Raw genomic sequence first — 23617 nt, forward strand, 5'->3', positions numbered from 1 at the left:
TTAGAAGGTACCAAATATTTTTCCACGGATTTCACATCAGAGACTCCTTTAATCTATATTTCAAATAAATTTTACATTTATGGTGCTGTGAACACTTTTAAGATTGTAAATACACCTGTCTGGCTCACAGAAAAACAGAACGACCGTAGAACTGCTCGCAGAGCAGCACTTTACCCTTGCTCCCAACCACACATGGGCCTGTATGCTGCGCAGTAGCGAAATTCATTCAAACTCAATCAACAACTGGTTTTGGCAAAGATTTTTTTTTTGCTTCTTTATCCAAAAGACACACGTGTTGAACATTAAGACCCATAAAATCTAGCGTATGTGCCTAAAAAAACATGTTCACATCTGGTGACGCTTGAGGCGGGAGTGGGAAATCATAATATATTGACAAAACCTCTTCCCCTCTTCAATACGGCACTTTGGCGTACTTACCAGTTTCAGCATCCATGGGCTGCCACGACAAGTGGCAAAGCAGCCGAAAAGCCCGAAGACAATGATGGTGGTACCCGTTCCGATGAGCACGTAGGGAGCATTGGTGGAGTTCTCAGCAATGAGAGAGATGTACGTGCCTAGAGTGAGCTTGCCCCAGACGCCGACTGCGAGAAGGATAACACCTGTGATCTGCAAAGTAAGGGGAGAAAGCCATCAGAAGCTGTCAGTGAAGACATCCAAATCCAGTACACAGTGATCCTGAAGAGCTTCGTTGTTGCTGTTGTGTTGGCAGGAGGAAGCTGCAAGACTTTTACTAGCTCCATAGGGATGGACAGAGAAAATTAATTTCCAGTCTCTGGAGATGTTTCATTATGGCTGCCATTGGAAGACAAACATCTAGGACTAATCACTGCAAGGCTGATGATTGCCGAGGGAGAATGCAGTGCTTACTAATAGCCCCACTCTGTCTAGGAACAGGCTCTCTGCTCCTACGGCATGCCAAGAGAGGTGGCCAAGTCCATCACTCTTACCAAAAGCCAATAAAAACTGCCCGTACCTCACACATCCCGAGTTTTGCCACAAAAACTACCTGAACAACAAAACAGAACTTCCTACCTCCTGTCCTGTCCTTTGTTAATCCAAAGTACCCAGTTTCAGGAACGCAAGCATCCCTTGCAGCACACTGCCCTTGAAGCTGAGCCTTCCCCGCTCCCGTACTTATCAAGCGAGACCCCTGGCCACACAGAAGCTTCACCCCTCCAAGTACGTGGCCTTGGGAGTACCCAGCTTCGTGCCTAAAATGTGAAGACGATGCCCACACCCCAAAAACCCAATGGCCGTGCATTGCTAGCAAGAATAATTGAGATTTTTTAAAATTAATTGAAAAGCATTAAAGCAGTCTTCAGTGGAGACCTCCTGGACAATGGCAGAGATGGAGATAAGAGGGGGTGTAGGGGCGCAGAGCAGAAGGAAGTGCCAATGGCTTCCTTGAGGTCGAGGAGCAGTTTAATCCCTGCATGTATGAGTTCACTGTGCACATTTAACACGTGTCAGAGCTTCACATCTGCTTCAAGCCGGTACGCACGTCGCCCATTCCCACGGCACGACCAAAGGTGCCAGTCCTGAGCACCAGGCCTGCAGGCGCTGCCTGAACTCCCTCCAAACCACTTTCCAGCTCCTTGAGGGCACTACCAAGAGGTGGAAATGGAAGTAATGCCCTGACAGTACTCTTTTGTTTGCTTTCCAACATTTCCCTTGTGGACATCTTTATACTGCTGTGAAGTCTTGAAATGCCCCGCTATCACACCAGGGCTGCCCTGCAGTTGTTTATGGAGGGGACCGGCATTCGCAGTTGTGTTGCACCAGCTGAGCTACTTTGTTAGATCTCTTTCAGCCACTTTTCATAAAGGTTGATGAAAATAATGATGAATTAATGATGAATTAATTCAAGGAAGACCTTCTCAAAGGAAAAAGGAAAGCAGCTTCTTGGCTTTTTATATCCAGGCTCGCTGAGAAAACCCACACAGAGTGCACCCTTGTCACTGCCTTTCTACTAGGTCATTTCCTCCGTCTTGCTGCTCGGTATGAACAGGTGAAGGAGCCTGTCATCCGTCCTGCATGTGTCTGAGGGAGCCACAGCAAAGGCTGCTCTGACGCTGCTCAGCTGCTGCTGAGGTGCAGCACTTCTGCTCCTGAGGGAATCGCATTGAGCGGAGCTGCTGAACGATCAGAGCCATGCAGGGAAAATGCCAGCAGGAGAGAGGATACAGAATAGGTGCTCTGAAGAAAGATATAGGAGAGGGATGTTGGGGGGAGGAACAGCGTGGAAGAAGCAAAGCCAAAAGAGAGAGAGAGAGAATATGGAGAGAAACCAAAGGAGAGGAGGCCAAGCAGAGAAAATCAAATGAATGTCTCCTCAGAGGGAGGAGATCCTTTCCATAACACAGAGAAAATAATCTCATCTGGCAATTTTAACACTTCTTAGCTCATTCTCTTCCTTCTCCCACCGCCTTCTGGAGCTGTAGGGAAAGAAATGCCCCCACTTGGCTCCCATCCACAGCACACCGGGGTGCAGCGCTGCCAGAGAAACCCATCAATTCCTGCGGTTTCCCTAAACCTCCCCTTGTGCTCCCGACCTGCCGCAGGTGTTGGCATTTCTGTCACACCTTCTGAACAGGATTAGCAAAGATTTCTGCTCCCCTGCCCACAGGGGAGTTAAAGAGTAAATCCAACTCCTCTTCATCCCTCAGTGCAGTTCTGTGAAAAGTGCTGAGTCCTCGCTGCTGCAGCCCATCAGCCAACAATTTAATGTCAAAAAAATCACCACGTAGCTTATGTAACCACAGACATCAAACACCTCCTGAGTTTAGTCCCATCCCTACGCAAAGCCTTTCAAGGAAAGGAGCATCTCCATCTCTCTCTTTTTCAGACTGTCCAGATTAGCAGGTTAAAAGCAAAGCCAGCAAGCGAGCTGTGAGGGACTCCGAAACCCAAAGAACAAATGTTGGTTTCTTGCCTCCAGTGGGACAAAGGTCTGGTTTCTGCGCCTGAGCTGAGCTGCCGAAAGTTTTACCACTGTCCTCGGGGAGAAGTAAAAGCAGCCTCTGCTGCCAAAACAAACAAGCAGCTTCACATTGGAAAGAGAACTCCAGCCTTGCAATAAAAAGCATTTGTATTCTGCTGTTTGAAACAATTACTAACCCTTTACTATGTGTTTTAAGAGTCTGGTTTCCCTGTACCTCCAGGGGGCCTATCCATTTTATGATATACAAAGACTTTGGGAGAAAAGGAGCAAAGTCTATTGGCAGCTCATTCCCCTTTTGTTTCTTAGTAGAGCTCTGGCGTAGATGGGTTTAAGGAAATCCTACAGTCGGTGGCGAGGCCTAACATCCCAGCAAAACTGTCACTGTGCAGAGGGATGGGAAGTTTCCCAAGAGAAGTGCTGCAGACACCCTTGGGCTGCAGTCATGCAGCTTGGAACTGCGCTCACGAAGAGGAAAAAACAGAAGACTTCCCTGCAGATCTTTTACTGACCTTTATTTAACAGAGCAGGAGTGGCAGTCTGACCAAAGCCCACTTTCACCCAAAGCCAAACCTCATTTCCGTATTTTTGAGATACACTTTTTATCCCTCTCTCTGTTCCATCACATAATTGAGGGAACAATCAATGTACCAGCTGCTTCTTTTTTTTTTTTTAGGTTTGTTTTCTTTAAAAGCAGGAGGGACATTCATGGCAGGAAGGTCTAAAAGAAAACTCACAGTACCTCCTGCAATGCACAGCCTCCCCCCCATCTTCCCTGCTCCCTTCCCTTCCATTCAGACCATTATCACACATTTCAATGGAAAAAAAATTCTAAGGCTGAATGTCCTGCCATCAAAGCACACTAAAAAGCCTTTTAAAATAAATTAGAAAAGTTTGATGCTGACGCAGGAGCTGGGTTTGAGGGGAGCATGCCCCACAGAGCTGAACGTGGCACCCTGCTCACTTCCACGCTGGGCCGTGGAGCCAGCGGCAATGCTGGCAGCTGTACTGCAGGGAAGCTGTGAAACCTCGTCGTGTCGCTCACGAGGGAGATTATCAGGGCATCTAAAAGTCACATCAAACAGGCAACAGTACGAAGGTGAAGGCTTGGGAATCAAACAGAATACCAGGATGCTTTAGCACTCCCAAACCTAGTAATTTGCATTCCCTTGGACTCCTCAGCATCAGAATAAATAAACACAGTAAAAAAAAAAAAAGAAACAAACAAATAACAACAAAAAAACAGTCAAGGAAAGGAGGGTCTGTTTCTCTTTAGCTCACATCCCAGACTAGAGATCTACAGAAAGGCAAACTGTGCAACTAAGCCACCCCATGTCCAACTATATAAAATCATGGTTCATCCAGACAGTTACTTCTTGCAAGTACCTCCTTAATCAAGGCAGGCTGTTTCACTTCTCTGGTGCCTCCCTAAAACAACGGTAACACCATTAACTTCACAGGGTTCTTGTACAGCTCTAATATCTGCAGTGCTTCGACATCCAGGTGAAAGATGGCATCTTCCTCCTGTCACTCAAAAGCTACCAAGAACTGCTTACCCTCAGCAAATCTGAAACAACAATGGCAAGCAGCTATTTATATTTCAGATTTCTCTGTTGTTCAAGGAAGGAAAACATTCGTAGTCATTGGGAGACTCAGGCTGGCTCTGTCAGCTTTTAGTCAGTAGGCTTCAAAAACGTTGAGAGCAAGGGTGTTCAGAAATACCCTTGTTCTTCCCAAGCCTCTGCTCATTATACAATCAGACATTTTATATATGTAAGCCAGAAAATTTTAGATTTCATGGGAGAAAAAAAAATGTACCTCTTCATTTGAGATACAGGGTCTTACCCGTGTACGCTTGTGCATGCATGTATTTTTTTCTCCCCGTAGAGTTAAGCAAATCATCAAGATAAACAGTAGCAGATATATGCATATGAGAAATAAGTTGTCCTCTTCAGCTCTCCTGGCAAACACAGGAGAGTCACTACAAACCTTTTAGAGCCCACCCGAGCCACAGTTCAGATTCCACAGCCACGTTACATACAAACACCTGCAAAAGCTGGCACACATGGGGCAGGAGAGCAGCAGCAAAATTTGGCCTTTGCGTGGGCCTGCTACGAATTAAGCTTTGTGCTGGAAATGGTATGATGTTTCTGGCAACCGTATTCTCTGCCAAGGTTTGGCTAAGACAGACAGAGCAGTGCTTATTCCCAGGCACGTCCAGACCTGAGCTCCTTGGCAGACAGAGAAAAAAACTACAATGCTTCAGACCAGAGATCTGGAGTGGTACAGTAACACAAGCACTGGCAAAAGCAAAAAATAAAAAATAAAAATGAAATAAAAAAAAAAGAACTGCCCCTGAAAAGAGGCTCTAGGAAAGATGCCCCCACACAGGGAGCTGTGGGAGGAAGGCCAGTGGCTGCCCTTAGGCGGGCTGGGACCCACCCCACCATGGCCTGGGGGAGGCAGAAGGGTCTGGGTGGCCTCACCAGGCCTCAGCCCCATCTTACGCAGTGCCAGCTGTGACAAATGTAAGGTGACAGGAGACCAGCCTGGTCACTGCCTGCTTGCCCTCGCAGCCTGACAGCCATGGTGGGCCTGCCCCCTCCCTTCCCATGGCAGGTTAAGAGAAAGCAAAACCCCAAAATATCAGGTTAAGAGAAAGCAAAAGAACAAAACCCCAACATACCAGGTTTCAAGGCCCTTCCCATGCATGCTCAGATTTTACAAGAGTTTTGGTTTATATTAGTCCACACCCAGATAAAACAGTCACAGTGCCAGGGAAGGCCTGACTTATGGGTGCTCGGGGCAAGCCCAGCGTACACAGCAAGCCTTCAGAGACTCGGACGAGCTTCATGCCCACGAACAGGCTCGCGTGCTGTTTGTTAGTGCCGACTTTTGTCAGCTCTTTTTAATTCTTGCAAATTGCTCTGCCTCTTGCACGCAGCAGGGTGTTTAATCTATTTCGACGGATGCTCCCTGTTTGCACACATTTCCAAGACAAAGCACTTCGTTTAGGCGCCTGACGTATGGCTCTCTTCTTCCTGCCTCACACGCAGCTGCCGTCAGGGAAGCGCGAGGCCTCGTAGCCTCGTATTAAAATCTGTTTGGAGAATGACTGTTATTTCTGATTCACCCTAATTCAGGATTTGGTTTGTCTGCTGTCACCCTAAATGTGCATAAAGGCAGTCACCCGCTTCGTGACTCCTACCTCCTTGTGCTGACCATCCTCCTGCACTGTCCCCCCACCGGGGAGGGAGAGGAGGGCCAGCCGCACCGCCTGCCTCCCAGCAACGCGAACCACCTCAGGCAGGGAGCCGAAGCAGCCCCAGACAGGCAGCGTGGTACCTCCACGGGTGTCCGAGGTGCTGCGGACGTCCCTGTTGGAGGTAGGATGCTGAAACCCGTGGATACTGCAGTCTTACCGCATTGACCTTTCGAGACAAGCAACCTTGAAACACTAATTACTCCTCCTCAGCACCCAAAAAAGAATTAAAAAAAAAAAAAACACCATGCAGCTTCTGGTTCTCTTCTGTGCCATTTCTCCAGCCTTAAACATTATTAAAAAGATATTTCATCCTGGATTTCATCAAAGATAGATCATTGCAAAAATTCACTGCCGTGGAAGCCCCTTGACTCATGCTTCTTCAGCACAGAAACCTGAGATGTAGCATTCAATTTAACATCACTAGGCCTGCCTTTCATCTAGGTCAAACTTTCCAAAGAGAAAAATATCCAAGCAGGGCAAGGATTGTAAGGACTAGATGCGACTAGAGATTGTATTGTTTAGGGCTACGAAGCCTCACACTTGATTGCTTCTGAACTCGGGCTTGGCAAATACAGCCCAGAAACCCTTGACTGACTAGATGGCAGGAAATGAAGCAGGTAGGCAACCTGGTCATTTTCCAAGAAAAACTCCACTGCAATCAAGATGTTCCCATGGAGTGTTTTGATCTAGATGAATCAGCAAGTTCTGGCTGATTTAAAAAAAAAAAAAAATAGAACCTGGAAAAAAAAATCCAACCAGCTCTACCCCTTGCTCTGACCACGTGCCCAAACCTCACTGGCCTCTCAGGCATCTTTATTCGCTTCTGCTTCTTCCCAGTTCATGTCTCTGTGTATAATTACTCTTATTCAGCATCTGAACAAATCAGGGATTGTCAGTAGGACTGCGAGGCTGCACATGGAGCTGACTAGATGTAGTGAAAAAGTTAACGTGCTTCAGATGGGCAGAAATACAACTGAACTGAATGCGAAGTGTAACTTCACTTGTCCAGTAAGCTCTCTACTTTTCAAAGACACACAGGCATAGATATGGTCAGTAGCTTCAATATGAGGGTATGTGCTGCAGCTTTATAGGAGCCAGGGAGAACGATACCTTGATAATACTATGCATTTCTGAAATCAGAACTGATGCTGAACATACACATTTTCTCATTGAGGGACAAGACACAAATGCCTAGGAATTACTTATTTTAATAGGACCAGAACAAAGATTAAAATATCAACCCCCTCCTTCTGAGTAACAGACGAGAAACATGTAAATAAGAGAACAGGACTCAGAGAATAGCTTTTGAAACTGCACTATCTTTAATTCTGTCAGAGTAACACAGGAAAACCTTATGTACTCCTTTAAACAGGATGCACGCTGCATCCTAATGGAGTCTGCTTTCTTCACACCCCAAATCTCACAAAGCATTTGCAGCACGGTATAAAGGGAGCTGCCGTCTTAAACCGAGACAGGAGATACAAAAGCTACTCCATCTCACATCCACTGAGATTTCAACAGGCCCAAATGCAGAGGAACTAATTTATACACAGGGCTTCCATATGGAACATTTAAAGTTTATCATTTACAGAGGTGAAGATAAACGTGCAGCAGTAATTGCTAGTTTATTTGTCTACATAATTCATGTCCTCCTGTTCATTACAGATGTCAGCTATTTTGCTTCCTAAGCTCTGGCAAAATAAGACTTGGTACCCAATCCTGACTGATACTGAGCACAACAGCAATCCCTTCTGATTTCAGAAGCAGCTGGGAGAACACATAATTTCTCTGGACCAGTTTTTTACTCACAGAACCAAGAAGCAGGAGGTCAGCTTCATTAATCAGGCTCTCATTGTAGGTATCATTTTTACCGTTTCATTTCATATTCACAACCTTACTAAATGATTGATTGCAAAATGTGTGCGACTTAAAAAGAGATCCAAAGTGGCAAAAAAGAGTCAAATGCAAAGGAAATAGGCATGGTTTTGATATTTTCAGCTCCTTGATTCCAGTCCTTCCAAACACCAGCCTCCTTGCCTTTTGGTAGAGGTGTGCTGTCTCAGCACCTCTCTGCTGGAGTCTTCTCCTCTAACGGACTAGAGAAAGTCTGTGCATAAAACGGATGAATCCAGGGGAAGGCAGAAAAGAACTAATGCAATCCATCTTGGCCGAAGCTGAAAGGTCTAGCGATAGGTTTAGCAGGCTGTGAGGAAACGAGAGAGGACAACAGCACACAGCTAATTAGATCTACCAGACTTCTCCCCAAAGGAGGGAAATTTTTTCATGAGGAAAATGGTCGACCTTGAGCATACCCTGCATGAAAAGCATGTCTAGAGAGGCTTAAAAATAACTGGCCTACCTCTGAAAATTTTATAAGTTTCCCGAAATAAGCAAGGGATCACATTCAAAAATGTTCTTGCTTTACAGCCTGCCAAGCAATGGGAGTGGCTGGCTTTGAATCTTTTTCTGCCTCAGCCTCTGGGCTCTCATCAGGCAGGCAGGGGACTAAAACAAGCATAAATCTTCTTCGGAGCTTCAGTGTCAGCTCTTCACAGGCTGGAGCAAAGCAGTAAGAAAAGACAGGATGCAATGTGGAGATGCACATAAGGCAGCAATACAGCTGAATTTTCTATCTTCGCATCTAGTGATCTTGACTACACCTTAGAAGTCAACCTCAGTTACGTTTTGCACAGTATTGACCTCTGCTGGAACTAAAAGAAAGCTGTATCTTTGGAAGGAGGCAACTTTTCCACATCTTTCCCTCCGCTTTGGAAAAAATAAAAGATGCACATTGGCAGAAAAAAAAAAACAAAAAAACACAAAACTACCACCGAAGTTGCCGTCACCAATGTTACTGCCTAGTATTTCCACAAAAAATGAAGCTATTTAAAAAAAAAAATCTGATCAAAGAAAGAAATGTTTCCAGCAGAACTTTCATGTCTCTTTTTTTTTTTTTAAATATTTCTTTATTTATTTATTAAATCCACCGTAACTATACTGTGCTCAGAGAAGACTCTACTGAAGAAAAATCTTTTGTCTCCCCTCTTTTCTAACTCAGGCATGTCCCTCTCCTCCCTCTCCCTTCCTGACAGATTTTCCCCTCTAAACAATCCCTTTCTAGGAAACTCCAGTCCAAAGGATGCAAAGAAAAATGCCATGACCTTAATTTGGTAGCTTACATCCCTCTCTGTGATCCATTGCTTGTCTCACCTTGGTCAGCTGCAACCTTTTGCGTTCAGAGCTGTCTCTTTCTGTTGCACAGGTAGGATGTCCAGCACCGCAGGTCTTGGTTTGTCCCTTTGCCCTAGCAATCTCTTTGAATTATGATCCACGCAGCTCGGCATCCATCTAGTATTAGCTGCTGTCACAAAATGGATTACCTAGCACAGCCCTTGCTCGTTCCATCCCAAACCGTGAATCCTGTTTATTAGAACTGCTGGTCCATGCCCTCCCTGCAGAAAATGTCATCAGGGATACCAGCACGAGCAAACTATGGCAATGGGGATGCAGCCGCTGCTCTCACGTCCCCGCCGGGTCAGAGCTGAGTACCTAGCGCATCCAGGTCAGCAGACAGCCACCAGCTTTGCTCTGAAACACAGAGCAGCAGATTTTGATTAGATACACCGATGTCAAGCTTAACAACCTCTTCTTCCCCAGCTACTTTCCGTGTGTGGGCTGACATCCTATTTCTTTTTCAAAAATATTTCTAAGGTTTGCTTATCTTCCTTGCTGTGATGTTATTACAAGTGCATGAATATTTGTTATAAGTGAGCCACCACCACATTAATATCCTTGGAGCTGAAATTGTAGGGCTGTTTAAAAAAACATTACGGAAATGAAATAAAATACCAACTCTCAGATAGACACCAAAGTGACTATTAGGTTATTACAGAGAATGCAGTTGATTAGGCTACTCGCCACCAACCCTGCAGAAAACAGTGTGTCTTACCCCTAACTTTAATGGTGCCTCTTTCAGCATCAATTGAGTTAAATGACCTCCAACAGTAAGTGCACGTTCTATATACAATCTGGGTGTTTCCCTGAACCCCCACCCATCCATTCACTAACCATACATACCAAAGCTTAATGACACTTTCCACCCAGGCTGGGGCAGAAATGACAGCCAGGGCTTAAAAATTAAAAATAGTTTAAATCAGGACTTGGAAAAAAGTTAAAAATCAGAGAGGATAACAGCCTTCCCACAGTGCCTCCTTGCCACCCGGAGAAGAGGCCAGTGCTCCTCGAATTAACAGTGAGGGGTGGCGGGGTAAAATCCAAGTCATCCAGTTCGCTGCAGGATGAAAAACTGGATATGTCCCAAGAAGTTATAAAAGCAGTAACAAAGAGAGCGGTGTGGGGGGACATGACAGCTTGAAAAGATGCTTGTAGTGTGGCTCAAAACTAATCATTTCTTGCTAATATTAGTAGCAAATACCTATTCTTATAGATTTTTTTTTTTCCCATAAAGAAATAATTAATTACATGCCACTTACTGGGAGATTCAGGAAGAATAATGAGATCTGGGACCTGATCTCTATTCTAAGATCACACACATAATAAATGGTTATAATAAACAGTCATATTCTCATGGTGAAAAACTCGGCTTTATCCCACCTTGCACTTAGAGAAATACTTAGAAATCTTAGTAACGCTAAGATCTTCATTATCAGGCTGATATTTATTTTTGTGTAAGAAACTTCAATACATGAGAGGAAATGCTTTGTTTTATAGTTTGGTTACTAGTGGCTCTATAAGTTGATGTATCTTTTAAGCCAGCTGCAGACCAAAATGTGGTCATCTCTGGATAAAAAATAAAATGCAAAAATACACTTCTGCTGGGAATTTTCAGTACTAATTCCTTGAAACTTAGCTTTAAATATGCATGCCTGAATGTTTAAGGAAAAAGAGCTTCCAGTTAGGAAGTATATCAAAAGCAGCATCCCGCTCTGCAAACCGAAAACACGTCATTAGAGAAAGAAGGAGCCCCCAGCACCTATCATCAGCTTGTGGAGCACGGTGTAAAGCCTGGTGGCTGGATGCCTGCATGCTGATTCAGCCCGTGTGACACGTCTGCTACACTGGACAATTTTGGTCACTTGGGTCACAGCCGTGTGCTGCAGGCAGCCCGTCAGCTGCCCTCCCTGAGCCTGACGTTGCAATGATGAGCGCTTCACGTCCCTGCCCGTGTTGCTCCTGCAAGAGGTACGTGATGACAGCAGGAGCCAGCAGCTGAGTTTTAAGACCTGATGGTCTTAGCCTTAACACCTGAGGCAGCGTGTTTGCAGCACAGCTCTGGCCAGCACACCTACACGCTGCCCTCCAAAAGCTGCACCTGCACTGCTTTGCACAGCCAAAACCTTGTCTGCAGCTCAGTTCCTCCAGCTTCGATTTTTCTTCTGAATATCCTTCCTCCTCCACCATGTATTTTCTCTAAAGAGTGCCCAGCCTGTCAGGTGTATGGCTGTGAGACTACCCGTTGCGACCGAAGTCTGGATATAGCTTATCCATGAATGACATCCAAACTGCTGGTGTTCAAGGAATGGCCACCAAACCCACCACAGCACGTGGTGCCTCTGGATTTCAGCGTAACGGAGGGCTAACAGACGGGAAAGTGGGGATGGCGTTCCCACAGATGACAAAGGGGAAGACGAACTTCCTGGCGCTCAGGTCGAACGTAATGAAAACCAGCCGGAATGGTCCAGGCAGCCGCTGGGGCGGAGGAGCTGATGAGAGGAAATGAAGTCACCGCCAGGATTTCACAGCAGGACTGTGGGGTGCATCAAAGGACAGAGCGTGCAAGGGGAAAAGCAGCCGAAAAAAGCCCAAGTGTTTTAGGAGTCGAAACGAGAGCATCCCACCTCACCAATCACTCTGAGCTATCTCCAATGTCTGTGCCACCAGAGAAGACTTCTGTCCAGACCTGCTGCTCTCAAGACGGCAGTGCTGCATCTCTTCCTACTCCTCTTGGGCAGTGCAGCAATGGCTGGACGAGAACATTGCCACAGAGCTTGACAGTCACAGCCACAACTGACTGGTCCTTTTTCTTCATTTGCTTGCCTGTTTTACAAATATTTAGGGTACTGTCTTCCAGATGTCCATCCCTTTTAACTATATCCATCCCTGCCAAATTCCCGTGCCTTTTATAGTGTCAAAATCTATTTTTCAACAATTAACATGGTATTGGAAATTGCCAAGTTTTCCACGAGTATGACTTTAAACACGTGCACACTCAGTTCATTATGAATGTGAAAGCACACCCCTAAGCGAAGAGCCGGTGGATGTTTTAAGGCCTAGCACTATACGCGGTGGGATGGAATGGAATAGCTCAGTTGGAAAGGACCTACAGACCCTACGGGTCATCGAGTCCAACTGCCTGACCTCCTCAGGGCTAACCAAAAGTTAAAGCACACTACTGAGGGCACTGCCCAAACGCCTCTTGATCACTGACAGGCATGGGGCATCAACCACCTTGCTAGGTTGGGAATAGAAGGAAAAAACTCATCGTTAGTAAATGGATACTGCCAGAGAATATTTTTCTGTAGGACCTGAAAGTCCGTGGAAGTTTAAACTCACTGTCTTATACCCAGGCAGCAGCTGTCCCTCATAATCACACTTTCAAATCCCTGCAGTAGCAATATACAAAGATGACAGAAATGTGGGTTTACAAAGCATTCAAACCTTAAAAACCTTCTCCAGTTTTATTGAGATATAAGACTTTAAATTAAAAATATGCAAGATAATCAAGACTAGGAATATCCGCTATTTAAATCCTTTATTGTTTCTTACATGCAGCATCTAAACTTCTATAATCCCCAAGTGAAGAAAGTAAATTAGGAAAATGAAACACCCAGAAAAGCAGCTGCCGGTGCTAACTGTGTCCATCAGACTAGTTCTATATCCAAAGCCCATGTTAGCACAGGTATGATCTAGCCCACCATGGAAAGCCACAGCTGTACCTCAGGCCTGACTGGGGTAAGGAAAACCTCTGCTGAAGGAGGTTTGGTAGTTTCAGCAGATCGCTCAGCACAGAAATTCCTCAACTTTCAGACATGTAGCAGTGAACTACAGCACGATACTATCCACCTCAGTCCCAGGCGAATCATCTGAACTTCTTGAGCTCTCAACAGGAATAAAATAAAACCCAGAACACGCAGTGAGCACACAGTGACCACACAGTATGGTTTATCCAGCCCTAGGAGGGGAAGAAAATGCAATTTGTGCATTCTGAGTCAGACGTACAGGAGGAAATGCATTCTTTTGCACCAGCACAAGTGCTGGATGACAGCAGGCACTATCAACACTGCCAGAAAAGATACTGTGAAAAAAGTACTGAAAAAAAAAAAAGTCATCAAAGACTGCAAATCAACACCTCCAAATGGTTGCAGCTTAGGAAAGGAAGCTCCTCCAGGGAATTTCTGCATCCGCTCAACACACGCTCACGGTCAGCATGTGGAAAGGGATTCTCAGTCGCACCATCACCAGCAACGTGCCCAGAGGGAGAAATCCTTTTGGGCACACAGGAAGTCTAGGGCAGATGCAGAGCCGTACCAGTCCCATTCCATCCTCGACTAGGCACTAGCCTGCTGCTGTCCATATGGCAATGGTATTTCTGCAATTGTGACTCCAGTAGTCCTACACAGCTTCCCTCCGAATGTATCGAGAGGCAGTAAAGGCATCCCCCGCAGCACGAGACCCAGAACGATTTCTCTCTTTGCTGGCTAGGGAAACTGCAGGAAAAGCAGAGCTATCGGATTGTTTACCTGGTGTTCTTACAAAGTTAAGATTTAACAGGGAGAAAACTTGAAACGAATTAAAAACTGATTAACAAGCTCATTAGTCACAGCACACGACAGCGGTGGTATGAACCTCTCTTGGAATCACTTTGTATTCAGGCTCCTCCGCTCCTAATATCCTTCAAAACAACAGGCTACAGCACAGAAATGGGCGATAATAGCAGTGTGCAGAAATTCAATAGTACCGAATTCAAGGTCATGTTGCTGGGACCAATGCCAGAAGTTTCAAGCTCCTAAATTTGCAAATAGTAGTGGAGGAAAGGGATTTTTGCGTGCCAGCTGACCGCAGCCCCTCCCGGCACACAGATACGAGAAAAAGATGCACACAACCCCAAGATGCATTTCCAAAGCCAGGAATCTCCACCAGCAGGCTGCCACGGGGTAGGAGGGCAGGAGGCGAGGGCAGCAACAGGGTCGCTGCCTGCAGAAGATGGCAGATGGGCAGCTTCAGCCCCTCATCCACAGGAGGAGAGCTGCTGGGCAATGGCACAAGGGGGAAAGCAGGGGGCCCTGCTAAAAACCCAAATTGGCTGGAACCCGTGAGGAGGAGGCAGGGGGCCCCAAGCCTCCATCCTCTCCGTGCCAGGGCTCCTCTGCCAAGAAGGTTGTCAGCTGTCGTGTTCATTTCGGTTCAATCCATGCAAAAATCAGCTCAGAAGCACATGCAGTGATCTGGTAAGGGCTTTGTTGGAGGTTCCAGAAGGTTTTTGTTATTGCAACCAAACCTCTAATGTGCTGATCCCGTTTTATTGGAAATCAGAGGTTATTTACATTCTCCTAATCATACTTAGAAGCAGCTAAGAGCTGCCATCCCTTTGTATGTTTTTTTTTTTTTTCCCCAGCAAAGAAAGGCCACTTTTCTCTCATACTGGAGAATTCTGGTCTTTCTTCTCTTCCCGCCCGACCCACATTTTCCTCTGCAGCTCTTTAAGGCACCACGCTGCAGGGAACTCCTCTGGTGGATACAGGCCTGGTTTTGGCAAGAAGTATACACATGGTGGATCCGCACTGCGTTGCCGTCCACCTCAAATGAGCCATCGCAAGAAAGCAAGTCTTCTCATTTCAGCTGATCAAAACCAATCTTCTTACAGCCACCCATATTTGCTCTCACCCAATAACGTGGCTCCTGCCCTTCCAAAACCCGGGTAGCAATGCATCCAAGAAAGACAAAAAATAACAAAACAAGGCAAAGCGGGAAAAAAGTTTGGTTTGTACCACCCCAGAATAACCCAGTCTTGTCCCAGTCAAGGTCTAGCACTCTGTCTCAGTGTCTACACAGCAGTTTTTCATACTGCTCTGTTTGTCCTTAGCATATGTCTCTGTTTTTCATGTGCCACTCCTACTAAAGAAGCCAAAGTCAAAGCCAGAAGCCGCTCTCCTTAATACTCATGTGCTTTTATAGAGTGAGGAAGGACACATCTGCTCTGAATCCCAACAGGAAGGCATTCCCACGAACTGTGGCATGCAGATGCTCTGTGCACTCCCCTGCACTGCTGGGAGATGCTCTAATAACCAAGGGTGTTCTCTCAAGTCCTATCTTCCTAATAGCAAAAAGGAGGAGGAAGAAGCCCAATGAAACTCAAATCTGTCAGTTCCTCCAGAGCCTGCGCAGTAAATGGACACGGCATGATGCCAGTTGTTAACTTCTAAGAGTTCAGAACCAGCCATTTGTGGAGCGTGTAAGCACGCATTTTTTGAATATAATTCTTAAAATCAGCAACTGCCTACAAACAGATCACATACACACACCCCGACACAATTACGTGGACCTCAGGGTCCTTCTACACGAGAGCAGTTGACAGCTAGAGTGAACAACACCACCCTTCTTTGCAGGTTTAACAGGGATATCACGTCTTTATCTGCAAGGCAGTCGGTCATTCAAGGTGAGAGGTGATGCTCAGCTGTGAGCGTGAAGATGTGCTATCAGAATACACCTAACCTCGGCAGAAAAAAGATGACTTTTCCACGAGCCAGGCTGGTAGAAAGGGGCAAGTAGCAACAGGGTGGCTTTGAAGGACTGCAGAAGAGAGGGAATAATTCCCTAGCATGCTCCTTGTTCTATATTTTTATACATAATCTTATACTCTTGCTTAAATGGTTGAGGTATGTGAGTTCCTGTATTTGTGGCTACTGCACACGTGTATGCATCTCAAAATAAAGGCACATCCCTCACATAAGAGTTGCTTTTCAGTTCAGTACACTTATTAGAGATGCCTGATGCAAATACTGACACTTGGGTGTTCTCCTGTCAAAAAAAAAAAAAAAAATTATCTAGGCTTGCACTCAAACTGCTAAATTCCAGCTGAAACACACATTGAAAAAGAATTTAGCCACAAACTGGAATAAAATTTCAACCCAGATGTTTGAAGCTGTGAAGCTGTGTGGTGTGATAATAACAACCAAACCAAACCAAACAAAACCTTTCAATAGAAAATACCAGATAATCACAGCAACAGGTAACACTACAAGACCGCTGATAACACACAAGTACTTACACCGTTTTTATTTAATATTCTTTTGAGATGCAAATGCTCAGACATCTCCAGCCAGACACGTGAAAAACTCTACCTACTGCAAGTTAGGGAAGATACTGATACGTCCCACTCTAAATGGATAAACTAATCTGCATCTCTGTTTTCCATCAGGACTGTGCAGACATCAGAAGAGCTTTTAACCACAGGTCTCCCAACACTTCAATTCATCTTACACTTTGGTATGGATCCAGGAGCTGTGGGACACATGCTTATCCCGTCCTTATCGCCCGCCCCCAAGCTTTGCCACAACACCTTTGGGAGCATGGGCACCAACACTGTCATTATTCATAGCTGAGCGCTCCGAATCACTCAGAAGAGCCTCAAAGGTCTGCTGATGCAGTGGCTGCCACTTTCATCTGCAGACCATTCGGACCCTCTGATGTCCCTCCATGTGGCCCGTAAAGCATTCTTTGTCAAAAACAGCAAAAGGCCTAAAACCTTCTGAGCAAGAACGCTCTTGCTGTTTGAGATGCGGCGTAAGATTTGCAGAAGGTACGGCTCAAACTCTCATACTGCTACACGTGGCACTCGTGGCTCGCTGGCTCCTCTCTCCTTCAAGGTTTTTTATTTCTTGAAAAAACTACAGTGACGTACTTAATGACAGACTGACCAAACTCTACCCAGCCTTGCATATCTTACTGCTATTAAAGATGATTCACTTTGCAATAAGTCTTCTCTCTTCCTATGCATCTCATCAGCTCTTATCCAGTTTTAATATAACACTAACACACTCCCTAACCAAATCCACTTAAAATCAAAGCAAATAAATGAAGTAGGTGGGCTGCTTAAATGAAGAGGGAGAGAAGGTTTCAGGCTCTTGTGGGCAAACGAAGGCACCAGAAAGCCTTGCTGAGCAGCCACCACGTGGCTCCTGGCACTGTCCTCCGCCATCTGCCGAAAGCAGGGCAGGAGCAGCTTGACAGGATTACTGCCCACATCTTTCAGAACTGGACAATCGCAGATAAAAGTGGGAATCTGAAGTTTAACTAGTGGATAGTTGCCCCAAATTAAGCATAAACCCCAGGATGAAGCTTCTGCAGGTAAGTCCCAAAACACGAGATAAATTCCCCATAATAAGAGAAAGAGATGAGGTTTGCTCTACGTGGCAGCTTTTCTGAGTTTCCTTTAAAATGCCTGTAACCGAGATAACTGATGAAAGCCTCTCGGTGCGTTTGGTGCTAGTGTGCTTTCAGCTTCACTGGAAACAAGGCTAATAAAAAAAAAGCCCATGTTTACATATAGCAGACAAGAAATATGTTGGGGAAGCAATTTCATTTTCAAGCTTGAATGGAAGTACCGCAATTAATGGAAAGTAAAAAGATAAATATAAAAAGTAGGCATTAAAAAACCTGTTATATATTTTCGAACAGCAATTAAAGGAAATGATTCAGTGCAGGGCTCCTGTTGAAAAGAAAAGCATCACCTCTTTTTCAAGAAGAATTACAATTTGAAGGGAGGTCTCATGCTAGTATAATGATAGTTTATTTACAGATATTCAATATTTATCTTACTAGCATTCATACTAACAGTAAGACAAGCTAATGTTCCCATCATTATACACATCATTCTGTTTTATTTCGTTTGACTGGTGTTGTTAAGTTCATGTCTGCACTGTTGCCAGTCATTCTTCTTCAAGCCTCATCTACAATCTTAAAAGGTTCCAATCTGGGGAGCCACCTACTAACAAGGGAAAATAGAAGGCATTAAGAGGCTGGGCATGAGCTATACAAATTCTTAGCCGATTACTCTCTCACGTATGTTTACCAAGCTTTCCTATTTTACTTCACCAGCTCTTACTACACGCCGCCAGCAGCTGTCACTAAGACCATGCTGTGACTGGCTCCAGGCAGGGATGCAGTTCCCAAACGTGCCGTCCTATCTGGCTGGAGCTGATGCTCGCTGCTAATCCAGGATGACACACCACCGATGCGGTGGCTTACCGAATGGTCTGGGAAAAGCTTTAAGTACGGGAGTCTGGCTGCTTGGAAACAACATAGTAGTATCAGCAAGAAAGGCAACAGCAAATGAAGTTGCTACAGTCACACACGTAAAATGAAAAAAAAAAAAAAAGAGAGAGAGAAAGAAAAAAGAAGGAAGAAAAAAACTAGACTTAAAAGACTACAGGACAAGACCAGATGTCCCTTTTGCATTTCATGTTGCCAACCATGTTGTTGACAGACACTGCAGTGCTTCCACTTCCATACTCCAGACACACGCAAAAGGAGCCCATCCTCCCACTTAATTAACATATAAAAATATAAAGCCCTGCATTTTAGTTTGGATTATATTAACAGACAGCCCTCATGGCTTCCAAGCATTCCAGGCTGTCAGGGGGCTCTTCTGCCTGAACGTTGCTGAGGACAACGCTCACAAAACGTATACTTTGCTAGGATTCAAACCCATTATTTCCATTCAAGTGTTACTGGCAGGGAGCTCTCCAAGATCAGCCTATGGAGAAGAAGACACATCCTAAAAAATTACAGCAACTCCCTCTTGGGCTTCAACGCTACAGCTGTAGGAGATTAGCGTAACAAAACTCAGGGTAAGACTTTATGAAATATGAAGGTGATTTTATTTTATAAAACTCCTAAGCTGATTTTACTTACGGACACTCTCACACTCAATAAGCACCACGATGCACGTGCCCACCCAACCAGTCTGGCCAGGACCACCTGTGTGATCACCACAGAGGTCAGGAGACACGGGCTCTCTGCTCCTCACAACATCTCCAGGTTCTTCTCGCTCAGAATCTTCTGCCTCATTATTTTGCTTTATGCCTCTCAGAAACCTTAGGAAACACTCCTGAATTTCCCAGTTCTTTTGTTGTCTTTATCTGGGCATCTTACGGCTCGAGTCTTGTTCTTCATTGCCTTATGCTGCCTTTAGGTCAGGTTTTGATTCCTTTCTTGTGCCAAAAGGAACAGACTTCTCAAAGATATTTCAGATACTTTGCGAGTTAAGCACAGGACTGAAACTCACTGACCTATAGCTTATATAGGTTATTCAAGCACAATGCATGACATTAGTGAAATACCAAACGAATGGCTTGCCAAAATAAAAAAATGTGCCATTCTTAGAGAGGTCTTTGCACCAATACAAATCACTTAAACTAACTCCTTCTGCCCTTACACCATCCCGACAGACCAGGCAAAAAGATTTGATTTCACACCACCAGGTTCCTAGATTCCAGGTTCCCAGTGTAGATCTTACTACAGAAATTACAGGTGAAGACAAACCAATGACCGCTTGCAGTCTGGGCACTGGAAAGGGACCAGATGCATCCTTGCCGGTGCAGGGCGGTATTGCTGGACAGCCAGCAACAGAGCATGGACGATGGGGAGCTGTGGATGCTCTTGCTGACTTGGGGAAAGGAGCACACCTGGACTTATTTAGACATGAAGATGTGTGGCATTCATAAAGGCAAAAACACTCTGGCTGGATGGTAAGGCATAAATGATCAAATGGGTGAGCGAATAAGAACACACCACAAGGATACCTCACGTTGGATACATGACGCCACTGCAAGATGAAGCCGTCTGAAAAAGAAAGGTTAGGTGAGTGCACTCTCTCCCCAAAATGCCCCCGATTTAGTCAGAGAGTAAGTTTCCCTGACTGAGGGCAGGGGCCACAGCCTTGTGAAACCGGAGGGGACTAACCCACGGCAGCCGTGACAAGCAGGCACCGCTCAGTACTTGTCACATCGCTGCATACACGGCACAACCGGGGAGCTCGGCACGGCTGGCACTGGCGGCCCCGTGTCCCCCGCTGGGAAAAACACAGGATCCCAACAGCACGTCCCAGACAAGGCTGAAAACAAATCTGAAGGAAGCCTGGTAAGTTTGGAACAGTTGTGATGTATTTGGTCTGCTATTGCTACCTGCTCGCTGGGTACACCACACATATAATAAACGGATGTCAAGTTCTCAAAAGCCAATTTCCTCTTCACTGAAACGTCCCATTTAGCCATCCAGAACATTCTGATGTAGCAATCAGAACATCACAATGTTCCCCACAATATAAGAATATTTCCCCCATTATACATAAATGTTATTGCCAGTACACTTCGAGGCTTGGCCCTTAAGTACATAATGCTTTGGAGTAGTTTTATCGTAGCTATTTTGTGCTACAGCTGACAGCACAGCAGTACACGCAGTTACTTAGAGAGCAGGAGTGGGAAGAAGATAAATACTGAAGCAAAACAAGAAAACACAAATAGAGAAAAGAGCAGAAATAAGTGCAGAACAGAGCAGAGCTTCAAAAGCAAAAATGTGTTTTGCTAAAGAAAACTACTTGAAGTTTGTTATTCTTCACCCCACCAGTGAAAACTAAAGCTGATTTAGGAGTCTCCACCATCTTTCCTTCTTTCTCCTTCACCTCTGGCTGCTATTTTGCACCATTGCTATGTTTTGCCCCTCACAAGTGGCTGGGCATCCCCCCCCTAGGCGTGTTTGCCAGGCACTTAGACTCTACAGCCCAGAGGTAGGTTCAATCTCTTCTAAATGCCAGCCCAACGCAAAGGGAAGCCAACAACAACAACGATGAACATGGAGAAGCTTCCAAAGCTTTCAGTGGCTTTAGACCTCTCCTCCCTCCACAGAGGGCCAGACTTAGGGATGGCAATAGCAGATTTATTAACGTTGCTCCCATTAGAGGGCCTAAATAAAACACTTAAATACATTCCACTGGAAAGTGATAATCTCCGCTCTCCCCTACTTGATTCAAAGGAGTTGGCTGATGTGAACACAGTACTTTTGTCCATGGGATTTAAAATTACAGGGTTTTCAGAGTCTTGATTGCTGCTCAAAGTTACACCCATGCGTGGCGGAGGGAGGGTGGGACTTGTCAAGTACTCCCCTCCCCTTCTCCTCTGTTTGTCCACCAAAAATTATGTTAGAAGGGTGGACTTCTTCCATTCTTGACCAGATGCTACTGTCTTGCAGTCACATTCACGAACACTTCATAGTTTTCTTAAACAAACAGTTTTTTTCCTTGATAACTACTTGATCAGCTTCAAAGTCCCTGGGAAGTTTGATCTTCTGGCAATACATGGTACATCTGAAGTCAAACCAGTGCTGTTATCTGAGAAAATGAGGACTCAAAACATCTACCTAGTTTGTCATGGTTAAAATGGAGCACTGGTTTTGGAAATAAAATGTAAAGGGTTATTTGTAAAACTGAAAACACTGGCAGGACCCCACTGTGAAATACTCCAGCCTTATGTTAAACATCAAACGTCTAGGTCAGATGAACAAATCAAATCCTTCAAAAATACAATAGCCAGAATCAATGTTCATGTTTAGTTTGTGTCACACCCTGACTTTGAATCCAATCGCAAGAGGACACACTTGTTAAAGCTGGGACGACCCCTATACAGGAACTCTATTTTCCACTATACTGTATTACTTACTTTTTTACATCACATAAAGACTACTTAGAGTATCTGTCAACGCAATCTAAGCTTGAATTATCATGAAAAAATGTCCTTTCTACATCCTCTTCCTTCTCTCCCAATAGGACTGCACAAATACAGCCAAACTTCCCCTTGTGCTAACCTGACGTAGTGAGTTGAACACCCAATAATGCAAAACAAGGACAAAAGTAGCTGTGGACTGAAAGGGCACCTGATCAAATTCGATGAAAAATTCGTATCTGAAAGGGCTTCTGAAACACATTTACATGGGTTCAAGATAAAAAAAAAAAATCTGGTTCAAATGGATGTTTTAAAGTCAATACAAGGAAACTCTCCCTTGCAGCATCATTACAGGAATTGCACTGTTTAACAAAGCAAAGATAACTGGAAAGTAAAACATACTAGAAATTAGTGAGATCATTTTCACTATCCAAACTGATAAAAGTGCCAAGAGAAACAGAAAAACAAGTCGTACCTATTGAAAGAAAAAAAACAGAAGAATCATCATTTGCAATCAGGCATACCATTAGGTATGTACCGTTGCCTGCTCCACTTGGAATGGCTGGCATCTGGCAGCAGGCTATCAGCAAGGTATTATCTTCACTGTTATTTCTTAAACTGATAATGTCCCATTAAAATGCATCAATATCATGAGCATATTTTTTTGCAAACTTAAAACCAGCATTAATTTTCAAATGGAGGTCACCATCGTGCATCTTTAGCAGTATTGCCTGTATTACTGCTGCTAAATGAAGCTGAAAATGTTTTATTAATTTAAACAGATGCCTTTTTTCTTAACAAAAAAAATGTTTTTTTTCTAGTTTGCCTCGCTTTATTGAAGGAAGGCATGGAGATAAGTAGGAGCTGGTAAAAAGCCATGCAAAATAGCTTACTGAAGCGTAGTTATTGCAGACTAACCCCAAGAATTCTTTCTGAAAAGCTGACTCACTTGGACAACAGAAATACGACTGGAACCGTCCGAGTTCCCTTCAGTAAGCCTGCTGACAGAGCAGCACACAGAAAACTGAGCAGAGGGCTGTACAAAGCCAGCATGATGAAGGAGCTGGCAAAGCAGGGGAAGCTGCTGTAGCCATTGCTGATAGAAAAACTGTTGGAGTCATTAGAGAAAAACTCCAAGCATTGGAGTTGGCTTATTTTTATGAAAGAATGTCTCAAAAAATTAGGAATATCCCAAGGAAATTTTAGTGGTGATGTAACTGGCCAAGACTTTCACACAGCAGAATACTGTCACGCAGAGGATGCTGAAGGACATGGAAGAGTTTCAGACCAACACAGAAGGAACACAATTATCTGAGCAGTGTCTTCTGCTTAAGAATCAGATCTCTGGCACGTGCTGGTCTCGGCAGTCAGGAGTTACAGAGGAAAGGCCTGTACCAGCTGCTCAGAAGACGAGCATTAGCTTTGAGACAGGGTTTGGTCAATACAGGACGGCATCAGAAAATGTAGCTAGTAGTCTAGCAAGGAGTCAGGTTTGGACAGTTAGACACCAAGTCTAACACACGCGTTTACTTGCAGCAGAACCTAGGAAAGGATTAAAAGTGGCATAAGAAAGCAAGTTATCTTTTTTTTTCTTTCAAATCTGCATCGGAAGACTGAGCCTTCTCAAACTCTGGCGTGTGACTGCAGGTCAGGGTC

General features: G+C 44.8%; 1 protein-coding gene across 2 annotated transcripts in view; it reads right to left on the reverse strand.

Annotated features, from left to right (window-relative positions):
• TSPAN7 (tetraspanin 7) overlaps positions 1-23617 on the reverse strand; it is a 93938-nt gene that overhangs the window by 20066 nt on the left and 50255 nt on the right. For both annotated transcript variants that reach the window (XM_083838707.1, XM_083838706.1), the window contains exon 2: positions 439-627. In XM_083838707.1, coding sequence (XP_083694833.1) covers positions 439-627 — 189 coding nt within the window. The remainder of the gene's footprint in view (positions 1-438; positions 628-23617) is intronic.

This window comes from Anser anser, assembly GCF_964211835.1.
Source record: "Anser anser genome assembly, chromosome: 1".
NCBI lineage: Eukaryota > Metazoa > Chordata > Aves > Anseriformes > Anatidae > Anser > Anser anser.